Raw genomic sequence first — 24,511 nt, 5'->3', positions numbered from 1 at the left:
TAGTATCGTGATTAATGGCGATGAACCAAGCCTTAGTGTCGTGATTAATGGCATCCATATGATCCTTTTCCGTGGACTTCCATCAATATTGTATCCATAAAACCACCCCAAAGGGGTTTAAAATTGATTTTAGGTATAACGCCTACCTGGACCGCACAGCCACATACACGACATCAACAATTGAGGTAAACATTGTTGCATATTCATCAATACAATATTTATGTGTATGGGGGGAAATGTATTAGGCTCCATTTTCATCTGTAAGTTTAGGTGCGATTAGGGATTCCTGTGTCCAGCAGCTGTCACCCATTCAAGGTATTGATCAGGTGACATCAGGTGATAAGCTCATATTGATGAGCTTAAACAATGGCTTTTATCTTTATTTATTTATCTATCTGTATAATTAAAAAATATATTTAATCAAGACATTCGTGCAATATGTGTTTTTCATGCCTAGAGTGACCTCAAAAGCCCCATATTCCCTATTTTTTCTTTCTACTGTCGTGGTAAACAACCTGCTTCCCTATTTATAATGGTCTGGCCCTCTAGCAACTTCAGCGCCAAATTATAGCTAATTTGCCTACAAACGTCAGGTGGTCATAATAATCCGGCCACTCAGTGTATATAATAATCCGGCCACTCAGTGTATTTAGAAACAAATGGAGAACAAACTATTGAATGGTAACTGATGTGTTGTTGAATATAAAACATGCATGTCCAGGCATTGCCCAAATTTACCCGAAACCTCCCTCTATATCATGTTTCAGTATATTTTCCTATTACCTTGTCCCTAGTGAGAAACAATTTCCAATTACTCCCCGACATCACTAGGCTTGTAAAATTCTTGCTGGGGCAACTGCTGGAAGCTCGCCTCCAAAACCCCTATCCCTACACAGTATGTGAGCAGGCTTTTGGGAGCCAAGGCAGCAGCATTGTTTTGCTGGGAAATAAATGAACGTATTTGAAGTGGAACACAGATAGGCAGGGATAGGATGAGTTATGTAATCCAGCAGTCAGGGATGTCAACACTGCATGGCATTTCAGTGCAAAAAAGGCACTGCTGTTAGTCCAAGCAGAGCATTGGGAGCTCACTGGATTTCTGGTAGATTAACTGGTATTTTTCTGTACTTGCATGGTTTTTAAAGGGATAAAATACAGAGAAATGTGCATGCATAGCACAGATGCACTTTGTATGCAACAATAACAAAAAAATATTAACAGAAATAGTACAAACCCAGTTGTGTACAACTAGTTCCCATTCCTCTGTAAATCATCTCACCTGTTTGAAAGTGAGCTGGATGGCCTCGTACTTCCGAAGCTCCAGGACATTCATCAACTCCATGATGGATTTGTGACCTCGGTCCAGCTCTTCCTGACGTTTAATGAGCTTCTCTTTCTGCTCAGAGAAGTTCACAAACTGGTCCAAAGCTTTCTTGTTGACGTGACTGTATTTCTTCAGCTCAGTGTTGCATTGTTCCAGTTTGCGAAATAGCTGCAAGTGAAAAGACAACAAAAATTAACAAATTTACACCGAAAAAATTGGTGAGGCTGCGAGCAGCGCTCAAACACTGCCATAAATAAAATTCTCGCTCCATACTTAAAAGGAAGCTACTGAAACATTTTTTGTTCATAGTTTCATGATTAAATTTCACAGAGAGATTTACAAACATGTGCAGGTTGAAGCATTAACTTATGTTTTAAGGTTTACACATAGATTATAAATTCGCAATTACCTGTTTTAATGTTAACGTCTGATATTTTTCAAATGCCTCCTGCGGAAGGGAGCCCAGTTCTCTGATCTTCTTCATACATTCCTCTTTCTTTTTCAAGAGCATTCCCTGACGGTTGGTCATCTTCTCCAATTCCTTAGTGTCGTGATTAATGGCGTCCATATGATCCTTTTCCGTGGACTTCCATCGATCCATGCTCTTCACCATATCTTTTATTTCCACTTCAGTTTTATCAATGTTTACATCGAGACCTGACAATGAGATTGCATTATTAAAGACCAATCGAAATAAGGGATGCAGTGAATAAACAGGCCACCTGCACAAGATGACATAACATCTGGTACTGATCCTTCATTTTGCGAGGAACAAGTTGAGGTAGCTTAGGCACCTTCCCAGGAAGCCCTCTGGAACTGGATCAGGTTCAACCAATTGAGAGAAGAAACCCAGGATAGAGCAAAAACACGTTCAAGAGATTATATCTTCTGGCTTGAGTGATTAACCATGGATTGACTTCCAATCACTACTGACAAAAGTTAGTTCACCAAAGCAGACCATGATAAAAATCAAATACATATATAGCAGTAGACCAAAAGTCTAGTAACACAACCTAGAATAGCATCAGAAAGATCATAAAACACCACAGACTCTTTGGAAATGGCTAGGGGTGACATGCGGTGGTAAATCTCCAGTCCTGAAGCCCAAACTACTATTGGCAGAAAGGAGGAGGCACATTAAGAGCACTTCAGATACTAGCAGGGAACAATTTCATTTTTTCATATAGAACTCATGCCAAAAAAAAAAAAGCCTTAAGATTTTAACGGATCTCATCTAGACTGACACAGGGTCAAGTTATTACCAAGTGCCTTTTTCAGTATTTTCCTTTAGCGTATGAAGCTTTGTCAACTGCTAGAACTCAGTAGATGTGGGGTACCCAAACATATTTTCTGCCACCAAAACTGCTACCATAGGTAATAGACACTTCAATTGGTCTTACTGTTAAACCTGAACTGTGGGAGATGCACCCAAAAAGCAATTAGAGGTCAAAGAACTAGTCACCAGTATTGTGTAGAAGATTCCTGCAGCTGAGTTTTTCCACATTACATTTCATGCCTTGTTCCACATTGTGTCCCTGTGTAGAAGTGGCCACCTTGGTAACAGCAGGCGTTTGCTTCCCCATGTCAGAGATGCCCCCCTATTGACTGCGGATCTGATGACTGGTGGGGTAATAATCAGGAAGCAGCAACAGCAAGAGAGGTGGAGGAAGCACAGATCCACATGATGAACCAAGCCGAAACAGTGAGGTACTTGCACTGGAGGGTGAGTATAGCATCCTACCCAGCAAGGAGTAAGTAAGCAGCACAGTACTGACATCGCCTACTCTCACCCCAAAGCTGTTAAGATTGTCAGTCAGAGGAGCGGTGTCCTAAATTATCTCAGAACACAGATCAACGGCTATGAGGCTCAAGGCACACTGCTATTTTTCAGGACGAATTCAAGACAAAAATCTAAAACATTCAGGGTACTGCTTAGGCACAATTAACAGCAAATCTTCACTTAAAAGGAGAACTATGGGGTCAGGGCTTTTCCCCATAGTTCTCCTTAGGGTAACGGGAGGACACAAACTAGCGTCCTCCCGTCACCCTAAGCTCAGTATACCGCGAGCTACAGCTCGCAGTATACTGAGATGCCGGAGCGGATCCCGACATCGATGTCGAGATCCGCCCAGCTGCGCAAGTGACAGCTGGCTCTGCCTATCTAGAGGCAGTCAGCGCTGGTGGATCGGAGCGGGGAGGGGGGAATCCAGCCCCTCCCCTGTCACGGCAGAGAGCCATGACAGGATCGAGAGGTGAGCAAACGCCGGTATGTGTTCGCTCACCTCCCGATCTACTGAGCCGACCTGTGACAGTCTCATTGTCACAAGTCGGCTAGAACTATGAGGTGAGTGAAAAGCACTCGCCTCCTTTAAGTTCAGGTTCACCTTAAGAGCCACTGAACACTACAATGGCAATACATAAAAATCTGAAATGCATGATCACCTTCTGACCGTGCCACTGTTTCCTTGATACGTTTGTTGATGTTCTCCAGCTCCGATGTGGTCGCAGTAAGTACTGTCCCTCCTTCTGTCTCTCTCAACTCATTCAATTCCTATATTATATAAAAAAAGAAATCATACATTTAAAATACAAATAAAACCAGACAGACACTCAGTCCAGTTCCAGTTTCGAGAAGTTGGTTATCAAATAAAAGTCTAATGAAATGGGTAGTTCACCTGCTCTACTTGGTCCAGCCTCTTCCGTAAGTTCTCATTCAGGTAAGTCTCCACTCTGGTGATTGTGCCCTCCAGCTTGATTCTTTCATTCAGGAGTTGCCGATTGTCCTGAGAAACAAAACATCATACTAATAAACTCCTGCTAACATAAGAAATGAGAGTGGTCCAACCCAGAGCCTCATGACATTTAAAAGTTACTTACCTGCTGCAACTGTCGGATTTCATCGTTCAGTGCATCCACCCTCCTCTGGTCTTCCAGACTTAGCTGCGATAACAGATCTGTCCCCAGCTCTGCTTTAAGGGAATCCCGAGTGGACTCCATGGCATGTAAACTGGCCTCCAAGCTCTGCAAACTGCGTTGCTGTAATACAAGATTGTAGAGGAACATTACAATTGGATTAAAACATAGGTTCTCGACCAATGGTTCTCTGCGGTCTTGCATGATGCTTGTGGGAAGCTCAGAAGTGTCTTGACTTTGACACTGTGTAGGTCTTCAAACAAATGACAGATATGTTACAACTGGCCTGCTGACCTTCACAGCATTAGATGAGAATAGTGTCCATTTTTATTCAGAACCCCCTTTTCACCATTTTACTTTAGGCACAGGAAGGCAAAGAACATACTGGAAAATACAAAGCCTCTTGCCTTTTGCACTTATTCTGGAGTCCCCTTAACTCCACCGCCTGGAGATTGTTAAAGTGGTTTTACCTGTTCAACCTAGACTATATGCTTGCAAATCAATTAACAATCTCATACTTGTGGTTTACAAGCGAAAGAAGGTTAGGGAACTCTCCACATTTTAAAGTGAACCTGACCCCTGGGTAAGCCTTAATATCTACCCCTGTGGAGCTTCCCTAGACCCAGACAGTACATGAGGTCTCCTCCCACCACCCCACGCCCAGGTATTGAATATCCCCTAATGAACTTCTGGCCAGGATAGTTAAATAAAGGGGGCTGGGTCTAATCTTAAATTGAGAAAAGCCATAGAGCCAAGTACAGTAGACAGATCAATTAGAAGACGAACACAAATGCAGGTCCTTAAAGGCAACACAAGGTGGCTGCTCTCTAGTACTGTTACAATTTCAGACTAGGTCAGGTTGACATTAACAAGTGAAAATGGAAAAATCTAAATAATTAAGCAACAAAACATGCTGCATTTACAAAAATAAGCCACCTAAACTGAAGCTCACCTTTGGCATGAAAGTCTTTTCAGACTGCAGACGCTTCTCCTTCAGCATCTTCATCTCTGATAATATACTGTCTCGTGAAGCTTTAAACTTCCTCTGTTGTGTCTCAATCTGCTGCATCTGATTCATCAGCTGGTCAATTTCATTATTAATCCCTAAACAGCGCTAAGGAACATTCACAACACAGAATTTTTTTATTTTTTTTTAAATATCAATGAAGACATAAGGGTCTCTTATATGAAGTGCTTGAGGCCATCTTCTCTGAACCTCAGCAGTGTGCTCTATATACTACTAGGGTTAGGGAGAAACTGTCACATTGCCCTGATGTTGAGTGTAAAGCTGCTCCCACCTCCAACACCTCTTCAGTGCTCATCTACCACTTCTTTCTCACTTGCAGCTGCCACCAAAATATCTTGCGACATCACCTCCATCATGTGGCCCAAGCACTGTAATGTGGTTGGCACATGCTTTCCCATACCTGGAAGCACTTTGTTTTGTGCTGGCTGCGACAGAGGAAGGAGCAGCGAGCAATTGCCGGTGAAACATCAGGGACATTTGTCCCAAATGGGCAAAGAGATAGTGACTTTTGCTTTTTAATCCCTGTATCACAGGTAAGTTGAGGTCTTTGGGCCAAGTACAGTTGTGTTTCATGTGATCCTGGGGAGTACAAAGGATGATTTGCTCACATATAAAAGGGTAAGGCAAGCACCACAACGTGCCTTATAAGGGATAAGGGAAAACTTTTAAAATCCACAACAGGTTTATTTTTATTATAATGCGGCAGGTAAAGGATACTCTCAATGTTTCTGCGCAAGTTCTCATTCAGCTTTGCCTCCAGTGCATGCAGTTCATCCTCTACTTTCCGCACATCTTTCTGCAGCTCTAGACGAGACTTCCTAGTGTCATAGTATCCGCCAGTCAGTGCTCCCCGATGGCTGACCTGGTCACCTGTAAAAAGAAAAAGAATTCTGTGAAACATCTCTCCTTGCGAGTTCCCTAAAGGATACATTACCACTGGGGAACATAACTTGACTATCACAGGGGTGACGTCTTTACTTCTGAAAAGTACTTAGTAGAGCTCTTCCATAAGGGCAGGCTCACACCATTTTATGGACCAGATCCAAAACCAGACATGCAGTATTTTTCTGGTCTGCTCTGGAACGGACTGTGCTGGTGTGAACAGAGGCCAGGAATACCATAGTGATACATTTTGGATCCGGAAACAATTTGGTCAGGTCTGGAGATGATGTGGTGTGAATAGGCCCTCAGAGACACTGACACTTCACCCATTTAGGGTTAACCAACAGTGTGTGTAAAGTTTAACCCCCAAACCTCTCCAACGCTTCCCTCTTTTACAGCCGCCACTAAAATACCTGGGGTCAGAGCCCAGAGGGAGCGGTAAGGTCACCCCTTCATCATGTGATAGCAAGCTAACCACTAGGACCAAGCCCCACACCATGGGAGGTGGTCACATATTTCCCCAAACCTAGAAGTACCCAGTATATTGGGCAGGCTGAGACAGTGGAAGGAGTAGTGGGGGGTCCCTGGAGAGGCATCAGTGGGAGTGGGGGACTTTTACAGACACTGCCCATTTTCTCAAACAGTGGACAATGTCTCTTTAAAGAGTTTAATGCAAACCACCTGGGTTAGAAGGTTCTGAAGGGAGCAGATATTGCCCTTTTATATATCCCACACAATTAGACTTTTCAGTCTCGGACTACTATGCACCAGGTTTTTTTTCCCATTACCCGAGTCCCTTTAAAATGATAGTTTAATGTGAACCCATTTAGTGCCTATGCAGGGCAAAGCTACCAGTCACCTTAAATGCCAGCTCCTAACAGCTGCACATACTTTTTCTTTTATTCCAGCCTTTTTGACTGGCTGTTGGGGAAAATAAAACAAAAAGAGAGGAAAATCTGTGTAAGCGCCAAGATTCGGATCTTGCACAAGACTGAAGGACTCTCTGCCTCCCCATGCGAGAGAAACTAGTACCCACTGAGCAATGATCTTAAGCTGGCAAAACATACTTGTGGACTATTCTCGTTACCAAGCACAAGGGTGTTTTAATAGCTCAGGATCATTGCTCAGTAGGTTATGATCTTTTTATGGTTCTTGTCTGGATATCATGAGCTTGCCTTTGGTATATGATTTTTATGCCCTTTAGGTATATAAATTAGTTATGTCACTTTTTACCTGTGTTGCAGCCCTGATAATAAGAGGGGATTGCCTAAACACCCAAACCGCAGTGGCCGTTTTAATCCATTCCAACAAGATTTAATTAAAATCTTTCCTGGACGCTACGAACATTGAAATGGGCCTTTTCACTGGTTTTGTTACGTTTGGATGTGAGAGGAATGGGAATGACTCACGTTTCCCTATACTCAGTGAGGTATGTATGACGTTATGGGCTGCAATTAAAGCAAACTTGTTACTTTGCCTTGGACAAAAGCCCAGGGTCACATTAAACACCTACCGGAGATGCAGAATTTAAAGGATCACAGAGGTTTGCTAGCACAGCATCCCAATAAAAAAAGCAATCTTAATACGCAGATTGTGAAGAGTGATGTGATACACTATCTCTGAGGAGACGTTATTATCCTCCCAGCATACAACAGCTGTTGTATAAAAGAAAACAGAAATACGATCATCTAATCCCATCAAGCAGCGTCCAGAATTCATATTTATGTAGGCTGACATCCAAGAACACAGTCTATAACGTTACAGTTTAATAGCTTAAACTGCTTCACTCACCAAAGCCAAAAAGAATAATACACAAATTATTCCTTTGACAAAAGACAAAAGACAAATACAAGGAATACAAAATGTACTGAGGGGAGCCTTACCCTCCAGGGTGATGCAATCCATGGTGAATGCCCTGGCCAGCTGTGTGGACACCTCCATACTTCGACAAATAAGTGTCTTCCCAAACACATGCTTAAAAGCTTTATCGAATCGGGGATTGTACCGTAGCTTACTGATCATTGGAATGGCATCCTGATGAGGAAAGTTTAAAATACTGGATAAGCTTTTTTTTTTTTTTTTTAAGAACAGTTTCAGAAACAATCACTTCAAAATAACTAAACATACAGACATAAGCTGCTGAACAAAAGACTTCATCTAAGTGAACGTGACATGTAAGTTCTTTTGGATACCGTGGGGGAAGGGTCTTTAACAGTTTTTACTGCTGTGTGGGGACTTTTCGTTGGGGAGATTTCACCTACCTTCATGCACCAATAAAAACCTGCAGGGGGTTCACACCCATCCCTATACTTTAGAAAGCGAAATTACACTTTATATGGAATTACTCAAGGTTTGGCACAATCAAGGCACAAGGGAAGGAAGAGACAGTCACGGTTTGTCAGTATCCAGGAAGAGACAGGCACGGTTTGTCAGTATCCAGGAAGAGACAGGCACGGTTTGTCAGTATCCAGGAAGAGACAGGCACGGTTTGTCAGTATCCAGGAAGAGACAGGCACGGTTTGTCAGTATCCAGGAAGAGACAGGCACGGTTTGTCAGTATCCAGAAAGAGACAGCTGTGGTTTGTCACTATCCAGAAAGAGACAGCTGTGGTTTGTCACTATCCAGAAAGAGACAGCTGTGGTTTGGCACTATCAAGAATAAGGCAGGCAAAGTTCAACAGTATCAAAAAAGAGGTAAGAAAGGTTCGGCACAATCAAGGGAAAGGCAGGCACCATCATAATGAGCCAAATCTTTACCTGTCAGAATAGCCTAAGATTGGAGCATGACAGGAAGGGTTCAGAGGATACCGCAGGTATGTGCAGGCACCTGTAGTAGACTCTCAGGAGAAGAAAAAAGGCACAACCACTGCAACACTATAACAGAAAGCAAAGCATGCATATGTACAATAAGAACATATTGCTGCCTCCATAAGGAGTCCCCAAAAGACTACAGATTCCATCTGTCACTGTGCACTTAGCACCCAAACAGTAAAAATCATGATGCAGAAAGACAAGAAAAATAATGGGCTTGTGTCTTAGCAGTCAGGTTAACATGGACTCACATTGGTCTCTGGGTAGGCCGTGTCTCTAACATCCAACTTGTTGAGCGGCAGGAAGGTAACCTCTCCAGGAAGATTCATCTTGTTAAATTCCATTAGGATCTTCGTGCTGACCTCATCTGACTCGACAATATGATAGAACAACCTGGGGGAGACAACAGTTACAAAAGATCCTTGCTGTTACAGATTACTTCAAAAATGATAAATCTCTAAGTGTGTGTGGACAAACAATTGAGTAGCCTGCTTACATTACGATCACACCTAACTATTAAAGGTCTAGAGGAAAACTGCTGCTCAATCTCTCTCTCTCTCTCTCTCTCCCTTTTGGAGAGATAGCAAAGGGTCTCCAATGGTTGGAGTTGAGAATTCCTGGTTTTGTAGAATTAAATGCTGCAACTGTTCTCAGAACAACAGATTACCAAAAGCAAAGTGATTTAAAAGTAAATATGTCCTAATAGCTATTAAAGTATCTGTGAAGGAGAACATGTCGGAGTGCCAATCAAGGAAACCTTGGTTGGGTACCTAATCAGTATCCTGTAGAAAACTCTGATACAATGTTAAAAAAAGGTGCCATGAAAACTTTTTAATTACTTTAAGCATTCACATGACTGCAATTAATCCCTGACGCACGGCTCTGGTGAAAGGCAGAGGGCTTGGCTGCAGCCGCAGCATCCAATGCCAATTATGTAGCTTAAACTATGTGTTCCATTATCCTTTACTGCAGGTTGTGATTGGCTAATGTTTGACTCCTTCCATCAAACACCACCGTCAGCAGCTGGGGAAGCAGATGATTGCTGGGCTGTACATGAAGCATGTCAGCTTATGATGTCACATGCTGATAAGACTGTAGGCCCATTGCGTGTCAGCGCAGCATCATGCTTTCCCATTTCAGGGAAAACACGCAAAGCTGACAACACAAACACAGCTGTGCAGCTATGACGTGTATTGACACAGAGACAGGAAGAAGGGCAGAGGGGAGGACATTGGAAGGATCCCAAGGTGTATTGTCAGAATTGGCATTTGCGAAAAGCTGAAAGGCTGCAAAATTAAATTAAATGTTGGAAAATTAAAAGGAGAACTATGGGGTCAGTGTTTTCCCCCATAGTTCCTTAGGGTAATGGGAGGACACAAACTAGCGTCCTCCTGTTACCCTAAGCTCAGTATACCGCGAGCTACAGCTCCCTATATACTGAGACGCCGCAGCCGATCCCGACATGGACATCGGGATCCGCCCAGCTGCGTGAGTGACAGCTGGCTCTGCCTATCTAGCCTATAATGTGTTAGCATGCTAGGAGTTCTGTCCTATTTGGAGAGCGACCTTAAATGAACCGTGTAAGTAATGGTGGCTCTTGTTCCTCCATGCACAGTGCCCTCATGTTATACTTTCATTGCCTCACTTAACTGGCATTTCATAATTATCTCTAATGAAGACAGAAGGCACTGCTGGAAAGGTTTACAGCCTCACAAGTACAGTGCGTAGTAATAAAAACAGGGATGAAGAAATGTTACCTGTTTCCTGCTGTGACCTCCACACAAGTGTAAAAGGCCGGTTCACAGTCAAAATTATTCATGATGATGCCGTGGTAGCCATTAATAACGTGCTGATTAATTCCCTTCCTCCGAAAGTGCTCCAGGACTTTATTAATGCTGTCAATACCATTTAAAATCGCCTGCCAAAAAATAGAGCTAAGTTTACAAACTTATAAAACACAACATACAGCTATTCTGGGGATGCACCGATACGTTTTCCGGTATCAAGTACAGATATTTCCCCCCCCCCCAGATACTTGCAGACACTGAATACTGATACCGGAAGTCCCATTAAGGAAGCTGGGCAAGAAGGTGATGAGCAAGCATGGAGCTGGCTTGCCTTGCCGCATGGGTTCCTGATTGGCCAGCTTCCCGACCAATTAGGGCGGCAAGTCATTACACACCGGCCAGCTTTCTGTTTGGCCGTCCATGCTCCCTGGTGACGAGGAAGCAAGGAGCTGGCTTCCCGGCCAATCAGGAAGCTGGGTGGCGTGTAATGACTCACCGCCCGGCTTCCTGATACCGGAAGTTCCAGTATTGGGAGCATTTGGGCGAGTACGTGCCCAAATACTCGGTATCAGCACCGATACAGATACTGGTATCGGTATAGCCCTAATCTATGCATAACATTCTTTAGCTAATTAATGATCATGTCACCTTTCCTGTGGCAGCCCGCAGCAGCTGCTGCTTCTTTTCCAGATCCTCCCTCTTAGCCGCTAGGGCCTGCTGCTCTGCATTCTCCTCCCGCCACAAGTAACTGAGAAACGAGTAATTAAAAGGAGGCAAGTTTAGGTTTAAAAAGGTCAACAAGCTTTTTTTTCTTGCGCATAAGATGACTAAAATATCTATCTTAATAGGAAACCAAGCTAAAAATTGGATTTTTGTACTCACAGTAAAATACTTTTCTACACTGAGGGACAGAGCAAATCATTTACTGTTGAATTATGCTGTGCCCTATGAGAGGAGGAGTGGACACTAGCAAAAAATAAAAATCTGTAGGCCAGTCCAGGATAACCCCCTCCTATTTCCAGCATGCCTCAGTTTGTAGCAAGCAGTACCAAGCGCATGATCATAAAACTCAGAGAGCCGGGATCCGTGTTTCAATGGTCTAAGAGGAAGAGATTTTACGGCGATTACAAAAATCCAATTTTCTTTCTCACCAAGGGACACAGGAAGTAATCTACTGTTGGAACATCCAAAAGCAGTCTAACTGAGGGGCTAGCAAACCACCATGAAGAAGCATTCTGGGAATAGGAGAGATTATGTTTTGTTTGGCCGTAGCCAATCCTCCTGAAGGCAGCAGCATATCCGAGAGATGATTTTTTTGTGTCCCTCAATGGGCGAGAAAGTAATAAAACTTGTACACAGCTTCTATATAGACAGAACACCATATCATTTTGAACACTAGTGCCTTACTTTCGCTCGCTCTGTAGCTCATCTTTCTTATTTTTCACTTCGTAGTATTTTTTATCCAGTTCTTCCACCCGAGCTTTCACTTCATTCAGATCTTGATCTAGTTTCTTAGAAAAGTAAAAAGCAAATAATCATAAAATGACTGTGCACAAACATTTCCCAAATATTGCCATTTGTGGGTTCCACATGAAGTGGGATGGCCAACACCATTTTAAACTAGACATATGTTTGTTCTAATCTTCTAAGGTATGACAACAACAAAAACAAAAACCCAAAAAATAGATGCAGACCAGCACAGGTCAATGTGCCCCTCCTACACACCCCAAGTTTGAAGTAAAACTATCATTAGAACAATTCGGCACAGAATTACATGGCAGATTGCACCACAGGATGTGTGTCCTGGGAGCCCCAAACAAGTGCACACTGCACACTATATGGAAATACTGACTTTAGTCAGTTCACATCTTACAACAGAACACAGCCACCAACTGAGATGTGCTTCACGGCAATAAAAGAAATGCATGGGGTGCGAATAGACTAGGAGCAGTTTTCTTCCATTCCTATTGTGCATGACATGTTTTGTGGCTGCCAGGATGCAGTCCTGGGAATGAGTTTCTTGATGTTAAGAATTGCCATCTTGTGGAGTTTACCACTATAGGAATTTGTAGTATTTTCTTTACAGAAAGGGTTCCTTTGAAGGGATTCCGCAATCAACTCAAATATTGCCGGTACAAGCACAGGAAAATCAAGTAATTTAAAATGATTGCTTGCGGTGTTTTTCCTTCCTGTAAATTATTTTCTTTTCAATTGTTTTTTATATAATTTTTTGTATCATTTATGGGGGAGTGAAGGGGAATATTATAGTGGTCACTTAAGTCTCCTGACATCAAGATTCAAGATGGTGGCACCATGCACCAGCACCTTCATATGCGACAGAAAAAAGGAACAGGAGTACATCTACCAATGCTTGAGAAGCAATGACCTATAGCAGCCATCTCTAAGGTCTCATTCACACTGCCGCACATATACGCGTATTGTCCCATATGCAAATAAATGGCTCAATACACTTGCTGCGTATGGAGCCGTATATTTCGTAGCGTAAACATGCGCAAAAACGGAATAGAATCAAGATCCATCGGGGCAGCGTATTTATGCGTATTACGTATTTACATTAAAATTTCTATTAGGAGTGATGCATTCTGGGATTGCATATAGTGCACGCATATGCACACGTATATGCGTATACATACCCGCATCGACGCGCGTACATGCAATATACAATTTTGCTCTTGGGTTGTGTGTGAATGAGGCCTAAAGGAAACCACATATCACTCCAAAGCCTACTTACACTGTACTGCTCGAGATTTTTCTCCTTATTTGCTTCAGTATCTTCCAGATCTTTGTGTATGGTAGCAATCTGACGTTTCTTGTCGTTTATGGCCTGGTCCAAGGACTTCAGCTCTTTCTTAATCCACTTGTCCCTTTCTTCTTTAGAGGTGAATTGGCTACCACGCCCCTGCTTGGCATACAGGTCAGTCCTCTCCTGTGTAGCCTGAGCCAGTCTAAATCAAAGTTAAAGCAGCATTAAAGCTGCATTCCAGCCAAACAACTAAATGAACATATGTAAAATGAAATAGATGTCATTTTGTTTATATACACTGTCTCCACCATTTTGCTTAGTTATGACAAAATCTGTTCATAAAGAGCACTACTGTATGTATGTACTGCTATATATGTAAATGGCCATATACAAAGCCAATCAATATACCCTAATCCTCTAATATTAACATTATAAAATAACTGTAAAGCACTCTTGGACACACCTTGCAATGCCGCTTTCTTCCTTCTGTTTTACACTGGAGAATTTGGGCTCTGTTTCAGCCAGCTCCTTCTGTTTCTCCTCAATCTTCTCCAGTAACTTCTGCCTCTCTTTTAGTAGACGTTTCTAAACCAGAAAACAACTCAGGTTAAAGGGTTTAAAAAACCTTCCATATGCAGACAGACCAGTCACCCCTCAATGGGAGGAGCCATAGTTACCCTCTGCTCGCTATTTCCAGCCAGCTCATCCTGCAGATCCTTGGTTTTCAACTCCAGCTTGGTTCTCTGTTTTATCTGCTCCTGCCTTTCTGCGCTCAGCTGCTCCTTCTCCTCCTTCATCGCTGAGATCTTTGACTTCAACTCACGCACTTGACGCTCGATTTCCTAAAGAAACACAAATCAACTGGTTGTCTAAATCTGAAACTGCATCATAAAATAATATTCCAACCACGGACTTCAAGCAACACATACTCACCTTTCCTTTGCTCCCCTGCAGCTTCATTCATTGGAGGAATTACTCCATGTGACAGTGTTGGGCCAATCATCAGCCTTGTCACATGGGGAAAGTCCACAGCCATGTGAATCACTGGCAAAAAAATTTAGTTCCAAGTGCCTTTTCTACTCTGCCAAAATTCAGTCACACGACTCTCCAGTCCTGTCTTCTCTTACTTCTGTTCACAGAAAGCAGGGTCCCTCTTCGGGTGCCCATGTCACTGCCTGCGTGATGTGGACACTTCCTAATGGCCGTCTAGAGTCAGGGTCCTCATGAAGTAGAAGAGGGCTCTCAGTGCAAACAACTGCAGCATTGGATTACTGGTCCCTGGCACCTGGAAAGGGTGGCAGTAAGGGACCTGGGCTTTAGTTGAGAAAAACATGCATTAGAAGGCAAGAAACAAAAATGTGCTGGATATGCGAGAGGGGTGGTGGAAGGGAAGAGAGTTAATTTTTGCCCAGAGATGAGCTTTAGCCTCATTTAGGAAGGATTTATGAGTAAAATTTTTTCTGATGTTGTGCCAAATATAAGTGAACCACAAGAGACTCGAACTGCAGAAAGAACTGCAATGGTTACTGCAGGTGACCTGCATTTTACAAATGGGATGCAAATACAGGCTGGGACAGAGAAATCCAGCAGATTATTGCAGACAGTGATATCTGCTTTCTGTTAAATGAGCCCCTTAGTGTCTGACCTCCTACAGGTAAGTTTTATCCTTAAAGTAGTATTAAGGTCTGGGCGTTTACCTTAATGCATTCTCTGCATTAGGGTAAAAACGGCCCAGCACCTTTTTCTACCCCAGTCCCCTCCTCACTTACCTGTCCGATGCGCTCGTCCCCACCGGTCCGAAGCGATCCTCCATTCCTCGAACATCCAGGTTGCGGGGGGAGGATACTGATGGCAGAGGAGCCATTAGGCTCCTTCTGCCGTCAAAGAGGGAAGGGGCGTGGCCTGCCACAGGGCTGTGTGCGTCTATGGACGCACACAGCCACTGCGGAAACGAGCACGCACGGGTGCCTCCACTAGAACGATGGTGGGGGAAAAAGCGCTGTGGGGAGCCACTAGAAAACGAGGAATTCGAAAACTTTTAAAGAAACAGAGAAACAGCGTCCAGCAAAGGAGGATCTCCTTAAAGGAGAATTTAAAAAAAAAAAAGCTTTATTACTCTTGCGTTTCCACCCCGGGGTTTTAATAGAAATTCATTCAGATATCTAGACTCTACATTCGACTTTGGCTCAATACGCTGATTGCTGACCAAAAACTGGCAGGCAGACCTTAATGCAATGCCTCTAAATGCTTCACAAGCTATGCCATTAGATATTCACCAGATACTTTGCTGTATCCAGACCCCAGACACAGAGAAGCACCGACACTCACCTCCATTTTATCTCTGGCATCCTGTTGAGCATCTCTCAGCTGCCTTGATTTTTCACCGCTGGTCTCACGCTTTGAAGAAAGCTAAACAAAGAGGAAGGAGGAAATATAGTGTCACTTAAAAGCATTAAAAGGTTCCAAGGTGTATATTAATAAGGCGATAATCATTTCGATGCAATGTTAGTTAGATTAGAAGAAGACTTGCCTCGTCCAGTTTGGCCCGGGTCTCATTCAGCTCTTGGTTATAGATGGTATACTCCAGCGCTCTCCTCATTTTGTCCCACTTCTGGTACTGGGCCAGTTCTTCCTTCTCATCCTCTAGTGTGTGAAGTCGCTCTTCGATGTACTTCAATAGCTCGTTGATCTTTTCTCGTTTACCCTCTGTAGTAAGTCGAAATATGAAATGTGACCAACAATCTTATATAACCTCCAATTGCCAAGTAAGGGACTTTACTGACCAGTTTCCTTCATCAAGGAGATACTCTCTTCTTTCCTCTCATCATACACCCTAGTCCCAGCTACCTCCCTCAGCAACTTCAGCCGCTGAGAGTCCGGAGCTGTGGCCATCTGGTTAATCTGAAGGAAGGCAAACAATTTACCACCACCCGAAAGGTAAGCATGTTAGCAGTTATTGAGCGTGTTTCCGTCACGCCCCTACCCCTTTTGGAAGAAGTTGGACTTTTTTTATTTCCCGCCATACCACCCCAATATATTTTTTTCCAGGTCATATATAAATGTACATTAAAAAACAAAATGTTTAAATTGAAATAAAATGAACAGGAACTGCATGCATAGTTTACAGCTGAAGGAACCGGGGGGCAACCCGACAGACACATGTTTCTGTCCCTACATATACTTGCCACAGTAACAGGCCCCCCATCAGTGGCACAATAACTTTATATATGGTCCAGACACTTGTTACAGCCAAATATATGTAAACGCACAAGGTTAAAAAAAAAGCATGGGCTTACACAAAAGCTAAAGCTTGAGTTCACAGTGGCAGATACCTTTAAAGGTGCCCATACACTCTACGATTCTCGTACGAGAATCACGGGAAATCCCGCGATCGTACGATAATCGTACAGTGTATGGAAGACGTGCGACCGTCGAACAAGCAGGCTTGAAAACCCGCCCGGGTTAGTGGCCTGCTTGTTCGACAACTGTCCGTTTGCAGTGATTGGAAGCCCGTTCGACACACTGCCCGTTTGCAGTGATTGGAAGCCCGCCCCTCACTGCGGTCATCGGAAGCCCGCCCCTAAGCGGGGCGGGCTTTCGATGATCGCAAGTACGATCTGCCTGTCCAAGATGGGCAGATCGTACGAGCTTTTAATAAGCTTACGACCATCACAAGACAAAAGTCTTGCGATGGTCGTAAGGTGTATGGGCACCTTTAGTCTTCTCCTAGTGCTGCTCCGTAGTTGATGACACCCTACCAGATGACTATGGGACACTGAATGCACAGTAGCACCACTGGCCAGGGACATGTGGCATCCACCTTTGCATGTGTGATCTTCAATACACAGAACATATTACTGAAAGCAACAGATGCATTTAACAGGATATTTTTAATTTTGCCTGCAACTATCTGCATCTTCTTAATGCTGCAACTTAAACAATCAGAAAAAAAACATAATAGTTTTTTGTAATTACAAAAACTTATCACAACGAGCATAAATCCCAATTCGCAACATGCCAAATGACCAGTTGCTGAGAAAGTTCAAATGAGTCCCAGGCTGAGCTGACCCAGGTCAGAACATATAGCGTTAAAAACAGCCACAGCAACATATGAATGACAACAGAGAATAAATGTAGTAAAAAATTATAAAATAATCAAGTATATCAAAGACATATGTAAGATCCCTAGAAAACTCAGATTCCAAATGACAACCTGTGTGATGAATATCGTGGCTCCAGCCACTTTATCAGGAGAGTCAGCTCAGCCTGGGACACTTGTTGAGCTTTCCCAGTAACTGGTCATATAGCATATTGTGGAGTGGTATGCGTTTCTACATGGGGTTTGGTTTTAAATGGTTTAAGTGTGCATGAGATTCATGCTTCATGTGATCTATGGAAATCTGTAATTTCCATAGAGCGTATTTCATATAATAATCATTGTAGTGGTGCAGAATATTACTCAGGGGAAAAGTTACTGTGAAGCAAGAATAAAGAAAGATAGATTGGGGTACCAATTAACAATACATTTACGAAAAAAATTACTAGATTGATGTGGGGTTCTTTATATACTACAACAACACTAGTTAAAATGATCTTACCTTTCCCTGTTTTACAATGTAATAGGGATTACTGCGTGAAAAGCCAGCGCTTTCCAAAAGATTCATTACATCGTTCTTCCTGTAAGAAAAAGAAACCACACTTTTTATTGTAGGATACTGTATTGCTGCAGCAAATACTAACACAAAATGCAGACATTTATCCAAGTCCATCAAATCTCCTCATTTACATGCTGGGATGAGTAAAGCTTCTGATGCATTTCTGGGAAGATCAGACGTAAGCACTACACATCTCAGACCGCAATGCTACAATCATGTCTCCACCTCCCTCTCATTCTGGCCATCTACAAATCAAATCTTGAGATGTGTGTTATGTGAATGAATGAGGGGGGGGGGTGACAAGACTGGGGTCTATGAGAAGTACAGTGGGATCTGTACGGTTTCTAGAATGTAAATGGTCAGATCTGGCAGATGACAAAGAAAGCTTGCATTATAGGGGGTTGCTTTTGAAGCAAAGTTTAACTGCTTTCACTCTGTGTACTGCAGACGGGAGTTGGACTTTAACATGTTAAAGTTTATATGAGGTTTTAGGGCGGGTTCACACCATTTTCCGGACCAGATCTGGTTCGGAAAATGGTGTGAACCTGCCTGCAATTCCAGACCAGACAAAATGAGTCATGCAGTATTTTTCTGGTCTGCCTTGGAACGGACTGCGCTGGTGTGAACAGAGGCCGAAAACAGCATAGGGGCTAAATTAGGATGCATTTGGTCTGGAGATGATCTGGTTCTGGTGTGAATGGGCCCTTAGTGACTGGGTTTAGATCCACTTTAATTCTAACACTTACTAACACAGAAGCAGCCACTACATAGAAATAATATTTACAAATTTGCTGGCTTTCAAGTTGTGATTATTTTGAGACAGACTCCCTATTACATGGGACATGTCAAACGACTTAAGGCCCATTCACACCAAACTCAGAAGGAAATCACAAGTCAACAGAGGGTCCGTTTACTTGCAATTGTACCTTCTGATCCGTTGCAATACATTTTTGAATCGATGTTAACGGAAGGGTACTGAAAAATGAATGGTTGTGAATGGGCCTAGTTGGGCACACTGGATCGGTTGTGTTACGCTGAATAAAAAGTAGTGCATGTTCTACTTTCTTTTCAAGGCAACGGAGAGGTGTGAACTAGCCTCATTGACACCCATTCATTTTTCGGTACCCTTCAATTAGCATCTGCTGAAAAATGTATCGCAATGCAACAGATCACAATGCAATAGATCAGGTGTGAATGGGCAAAAGGTAAGCAGTAAGAAAAATGTCAACACTTACGTCACCATTTTCTTGTCTAGGAAATACTGATCCTTTTTGGCTCCAATCACTCTTCGTAGTGACACCTCCTCCTTATCAATCTAAGTAAAGAATTAAAGTAGATGAAAATGCTACACATTACAAAAGGGCCCAATGGCACCTTTAGCATTGTTTTGTTAGTCTTATGTCAATATATTAAAAATCATTATGGAAATACTTTTTCCCCCCTCTTTATGTGCGGACTTGTGACTGCTAACCCTCCTTATAAATCTAGTTTTTTCTCAGGCAGTGTGGACTTTTGAGCATGAAGGCAAGGCAGGAAGTGACCTACTGCAACAGCAACAGTGCATTACACCTACACTCCACTTCCAAAAACCCAAGGGGAGGATATGGCCTTCACTTATCACTGTCACAGCATTTGTATAGAAAGAAGCACAGACATATTCTTAACAGACAGCAGCACAGTGCAGGACCAAGGAGTAATTTCAGAGACCACTAAAAAGCATTGTCGGCCCTCCACCAGAAATATAATGAACAACTGCAAGCTGGCAGTATCATCATGTAATTGCAAAGGGATATAAATGGAGGTACAATATCAGGGATTATTATCTATATTATATACTACGCACATAAGAATTTTTGCTCTGGCTAGAGAAACACTTTGACAATGTCAATGCAATTAGGAGTTACACAAAAATTAAACATTTCACTTACTGGCAACCTGTTGTCTGAGTTATCAAATATAATTTCCACAAAGGCAGAAATGACCCGAGGACCCGTTCCTTCCTGAAAAACAAAGATTTTATTTTTTTACCCAAAAATCCTTCTTATAAAAAAAAAAAGGAAGAGAATCGTTTTAGGGCCTGTTCACATGATATCGGGTCCTGATCTGCAGACGCGGTGCTACTGATGCAGTGCGTTTTGGCCGCGTTCTAGTCTAGAGTGGGGCTGTCAGTATGTTAGTTGAAGTGCAGTGCGTTTGACGCGTTTGTAATGCGTTTTCGGTCCGTAACCTGAACGGACTGCGCACGTGAGAACTGTAGCCCATAAAACACATAGGGATACATTGGGATGCATTTTTAGTGCAGAAGCGTACGGATCAGGTCAGCACAGAAAATGGACGTCGTGTGAACAGGCCCTTAGGGTTTGCCCACTGGCTGTCACTGGCCAAAAGGCAAGTCCTGTGTAATTCGATAAATTAATTCCTGTATATCTCTCTCAGCTGAAACAACGATTGGTAGGGATAGGCCAGTACAGCAGTCAGTCAATTCACAAACAAGTGCCTAAAAGGTGCTACATTTGTTCTGCTTAGACAACTGTTCATCTCTAATCATTTTTTTTTTAACTAGAAGGAAATATATTACTACACCTTGTGTATTACAATACAAACACAAAATGTGAATGAAACAGCATTAGAAGTAGAGATTGTCAAATATAAGTTACTCACGTGTAGAAGAGCCAATCTCTGCTCTGGACGAAGATGACTGAATTCATCACTAAGAACAAACTGGATGGCTGGAGGAGAAAAGAAAAAAAAAAAAAAACTATTCATTCAACAACACACTCTATATTCATGTTTTGTGAATAATACTGAACTCCATATAAAAGATACAAAGAAATGCAGCACTGTATTTATTTATACATCATAAGGGCTCATGCACACGGGAGCAATGCAGAGTGAATTTGGGCGTATTTTCATACAGTGTAAATGTATTTGTGGTGAGCGGGAGATGCAGCTGCTGTGCATAGCAATGTATGAACAGAAAATGATGTATACCCGCAACGCCAACACTGCCATTTGCATGCGCTCGGGGCTATGTTTACAAACATAGAAGGTTCCTGTTCAGAACATTACCCCCACGCAAACACCGATGTCAGCATATACCATGTACAGCATTTTCTGTCCATACATTGCCATGGACAGAAAACCAGGTGCTCATAATACAGATATATTTTACAATGTATGAACACACTTCTGTATTTTCTCTCCAATACACTCAGGTGCATGGACCCTTAAAAGTGTTTAGGTAACTGATTTTGAACTGGTATAAATCCCTGGTTGCAATCCCCTGCATTACATACCTTTGTAATGCAGGGTAATAGTCCTGCAATGTACTTGAAGACAGCAAGGGACCAATTTCAACCTGGAGCGAGGGGGCGGAATAGGCAACTATTACAGATTATTCCTCTACCCCTAGACTCCATGATCAGGTAACCCTTGCATGGCATGTAAGGTGGGGGCATTGCAAGGGTATTTTTTGTGTTTTTACAGCTTTACCAACAGCAGAAAAACACCAGGTGTCCTGTCAGACAGAGCTGTGTAAATCTCCTTACTGGATGGACAGTGGCCGGCGAGTGTATGTATTTATGGTGTGCTTTGGGTTTTGCTTGAAACGTGGCATCCTAATATGATATTTGGGATGGATTTTGTTGGTACAGCAGCTGCTTGTTCCTAAACACAAGGAAAGCCTGTAAGAGAAGAGTGACTACAATTTACTGTGACCCTTCTGTTGAAAAGCTGGCATTCACTGCTCCCCAGCCAGTGCTGGTATTCAACTCTTCAGGTAGGTGGAATGCCTTCTGGTCCCACCGTAGTTCCTACCACTTGTACGTCCTGTAGTGGAGTATGAACCGACAGAAGGAACCACAGTGCACGGTGGGGAGGGCAGGGATTTTACACTCCCGGAAGTGTGGAATACATGCTGCAGCCAAAGAACAGCTACTTTTACAGGCTGCCTTGTGTTTAGAGGGGACCCTATGGTGACCGGGTCTTGCTGCTCTTTGAAAGGTCAGGAAAGAGTTGTATGAAGTACACACGAGGGAGCTGTGTTATCGTTATCTGTAGGTACACCTTGCTAGTACCGGGTTGGACACCCTTTTGCCTTCAGAACTGCCTTAATTCTTCGTGGCATAGATTCAACAAGGTGATGGAAACACTCCTCAGAGATTTTGGTTCATATTGACATGATAGCATCACGCAGTTGCTGCAGATTAGTCAGCTGCACATCCATGATGCGAATCTCCCGCCCCACCATATCCCAGAGGTGCTCTATTGCACTGAGATCTGGTGACTGTGGAGGCCAGTGGAGGCCATTGAGTACAGGGAACTCATTGTCATGTTCAAGAAACCAGTTTGAGATGATTTTAGCTTTGTGACATGGCGCATTATCTTGCTGGAAGTAGCCATCAGAAGATGGGTACACTGTGGTCAGAAAGGGATGGACATGGTCAGCAACAATACTCAGGTAGGCCGTGGCGTTTAAGCGATGCTCAATTGGAACTAAGGGGCCCAAAGTTTGTCAAGAAAATATCCCCCACACCACCACCAGCCTGAGCTGTTGATACAAGGCAGGATGGATCCATGCTTTCATGTTGTTTACGCCAAATTTTGACCCGACCATCTGAATGCCGCAGCTGAAATCGAGACTCATCAGACCAGGCAATGTTTTTCCAATCTTCTATTGTCCAATTTCGGTGAGCCTGTGCGAATTGTAGCCTCCGTTTCCTGTTCGTAGCTGACAGGAGTGGCACACGATGTGGTCTTTTGTGGCTGCAGCCCATCTGATTTAGGGTTGGACGTGTTGTGCGTTCACAGATGGTATTCTGCAGACCTCGGATGGAACGAGTGGTTGTTTGAGTTACTCTTGCCTTACTATCATCTCAAACCAGTCTGCCCATTCTCCTCTGACATCAACAAGGCATTTTCCTCCACACAACTGCCCCTCACTGGATATTTTCTCTTTTTCGGACCATTCTCTGTAAACCCGAGAGATGGTTGTGCGTGAAAATTCCAGTAGATCAGCAGTTTCTGAAATACTCAGACCAGCCCGTCTGGCACCAACAACAATGCCACATTCAAAGTCACTTAAATCCACTTTCTTCCCCATTCTGATGCTCGGTTTGAACTTCAACAAGTCGTCTTTACCACATCTAGAGGCCTAAATGCATGGAGTTGCTGCCATGTGATACACTGATTAGCAATTCGTGTTATCAAGCAATTGAATAGGTGTACCTAATAAAGTGGCCGCTGAGTGTATATATGCAATTCCGTAACCAATCTTGCATTTTAAAACACATTTGTCACACAGCGCAAACCAGTGACAGGTGACTCTCGAGGTACCCAATTCATCTCCCCATGTCATTTTCACCTCCAACCACTCACTGGACAGTGAATGAATATCACCTCAGTCAAGCAAGAAGAGAGCTAACCTAAGAAGCACCAACACTATGAGGAATTTGTGGTTCAACCCTGTATATAGGTGTTTGCCTAAAATAAAAAAAACTTTTCTTACCATAGAAGAAATTACTCTTGCCCGATCCGTTTCTCCCCACTGAAATACAAAAGAGAAAAAGTCAAAAGCCTATTTAATAAACATGTAAATAAAAGAGCCTTTCTTTAAGAGAACTATGAGGTAAGCGTTTTCCCCCATAGTTCTTCTAAGGGTCACAGGAGGACATAAACTAGCGTCCTCCCGTGACCAAGCTCAGCATACCGCGAGCTGTAGCTCACTATACACGGAGACCGCCGCAGCCGGGACGGATCCCGACATTACCGTCGAGATCCACCCAGCTGAGTGATTGACAGCTGGCTCTGCCTATCTAGAAGCAGAGCCAGCTGTACCCGCCCCCTCCCCCATCCGTTTCTCCACTCAGAGCTGGCGGAGCGGGGAGGCGGGGAATCCCTGCAGGGAGATGATCTAGAAGTTAGCGAGCACGGTATGTGTTCTCTCACTTCCCGATCTATTGAGCCGACACGCAAGTTTCATTGTCACGCGTCGGCTCGAACTATGAGGAGTGATTTACACTCACTTCATAGTTCTCCTTTAAAGTAAATGAAAATGCGTGTCCTGCTTATGTAGCACCCCCCCCAAAAAATAAAAAGCGCAGTGAAAACTTTATAAAAATAAAACATTTCAAGATAAATGTGAGAATAACTTAGCTTACACCTTGGCTTTCGGTACGTTCACCCAGGCCACCTTCGGCAATCCAACTGTTGTGGAACTACCAAGTCCTATAGGGCATTGCAAGGGTCTGACAGCTATAGTCATGACTTTCAGAGGCAGATCCATGATGGGATTTGTAGTTTTCATCACAGCTAGAAGGACAAAGTCTGGCTACCCCTGACCTAGGACAA

General features: G+C 43.2%; 1 protein-coding gene across 1 annotated transcript in view; it reads right to left on the bottom strand.

Annotated features, from left to right (window-relative positions):
• The window catches only part of SMC3 (structural maintenance of chromosomes 3), a 37,512-nt gene that overhangs the window by 9,220 nt on the left and 3,781 nt on the right, over window positions 1-24,511 (bottom strand). The window contains exons 3-25 of the mRNA XM_018562575.1: window positions 23,670-23,708; window positions 20,825-20,892; window positions 20,092-20,163; window positions 19,399-19,478; window positions 18,107-18,185; window positions 16,292-16,409; window positions 16,039-16,214; window positions 15,837-15,917; window positions 14,186-14,350; window positions 13,972-14,093; window positions 13,497-13,710; window positions 12,152-12,255; window positions 11,393-11,492; window positions 10,715-10,875; window positions 9,209-9,350; window positions 8,030-8,180; window positions 5,982-6,134; window positions 5,190-5,341; window positions 4,202-4,360; window positions 4,000-4,107; window positions 3,767-3,875; window positions 1,734-1,981; window positions 1,280-1,492 (exon numbers count right to left, since the gene is read on the bottom strand). Of these exons, the coding sequence (XP_018418077.1) occupies window positions 1,280-1,492; window positions 1,734-1,981; window positions 3,767-3,875; window positions 4,000-4,107; window positions 4,202-4,360; window positions 5,190-5,341; window positions 5,982-6,134; window positions 8,030-8,180; window positions 9,209-9,350; window positions 10,715-10,875; window positions 11,393-11,492; window positions 12,152-12,255; window positions 13,497-13,710; window positions 13,972-14,093; window positions 14,186-14,350; window positions 15,837-15,917; window positions 16,039-16,214; window positions 16,292-16,409; window positions 18,107-18,185; window positions 19,399-19,478; window positions 20,092-20,163; window positions 20,825-20,892; window positions 23,670-23,708 (3,014 nt within the window). The remainder of the gene's footprint in view (window positions 1-1,279; window positions 1,493-1,733; window positions 1,982-3,766; window positions 3,876-3,999; window positions 4,108-4,201; window positions 4,361-5,189; window positions 5,342-5,981; window positions 6,135-8,029; window positions 8,181-9,208; window positions 9,351-10,714; window positions 10,876-11,392; window positions 11,493-12,151; window positions 12,256-13,496; window positions 13,711-13,971; window positions 14,094-14,185; window positions 14,351-15,836; window positions 15,918-16,038; window positions 16,215-16,291; window positions 16,410-18,106; window positions 18,186-19,398; window positions 19,479-20,091; window positions 20,164-20,824; window positions 20,893-23,669; window positions 23,709-24,511) is intronic.

This window comes from Nanorana parkeri, unplaced genomic scaffold (assembly GCF_000935625.1).
Source record: "Nanorana parkeri isolate BGI_ZX_2015 unplaced genomic scaffold, ASM93562v1 scaffold585, whole genome shotgun sequence".
NCBI lineage: Eukaryota > Metazoa > Chordata > Amphibia > Anura > Dicroglossidae > Nanorana > Nanorana parkeri.
Note: the sequence above shows the minus strand (reverse complement) of the source record. Positions and strands in the feature narration are given on the sequence as shown.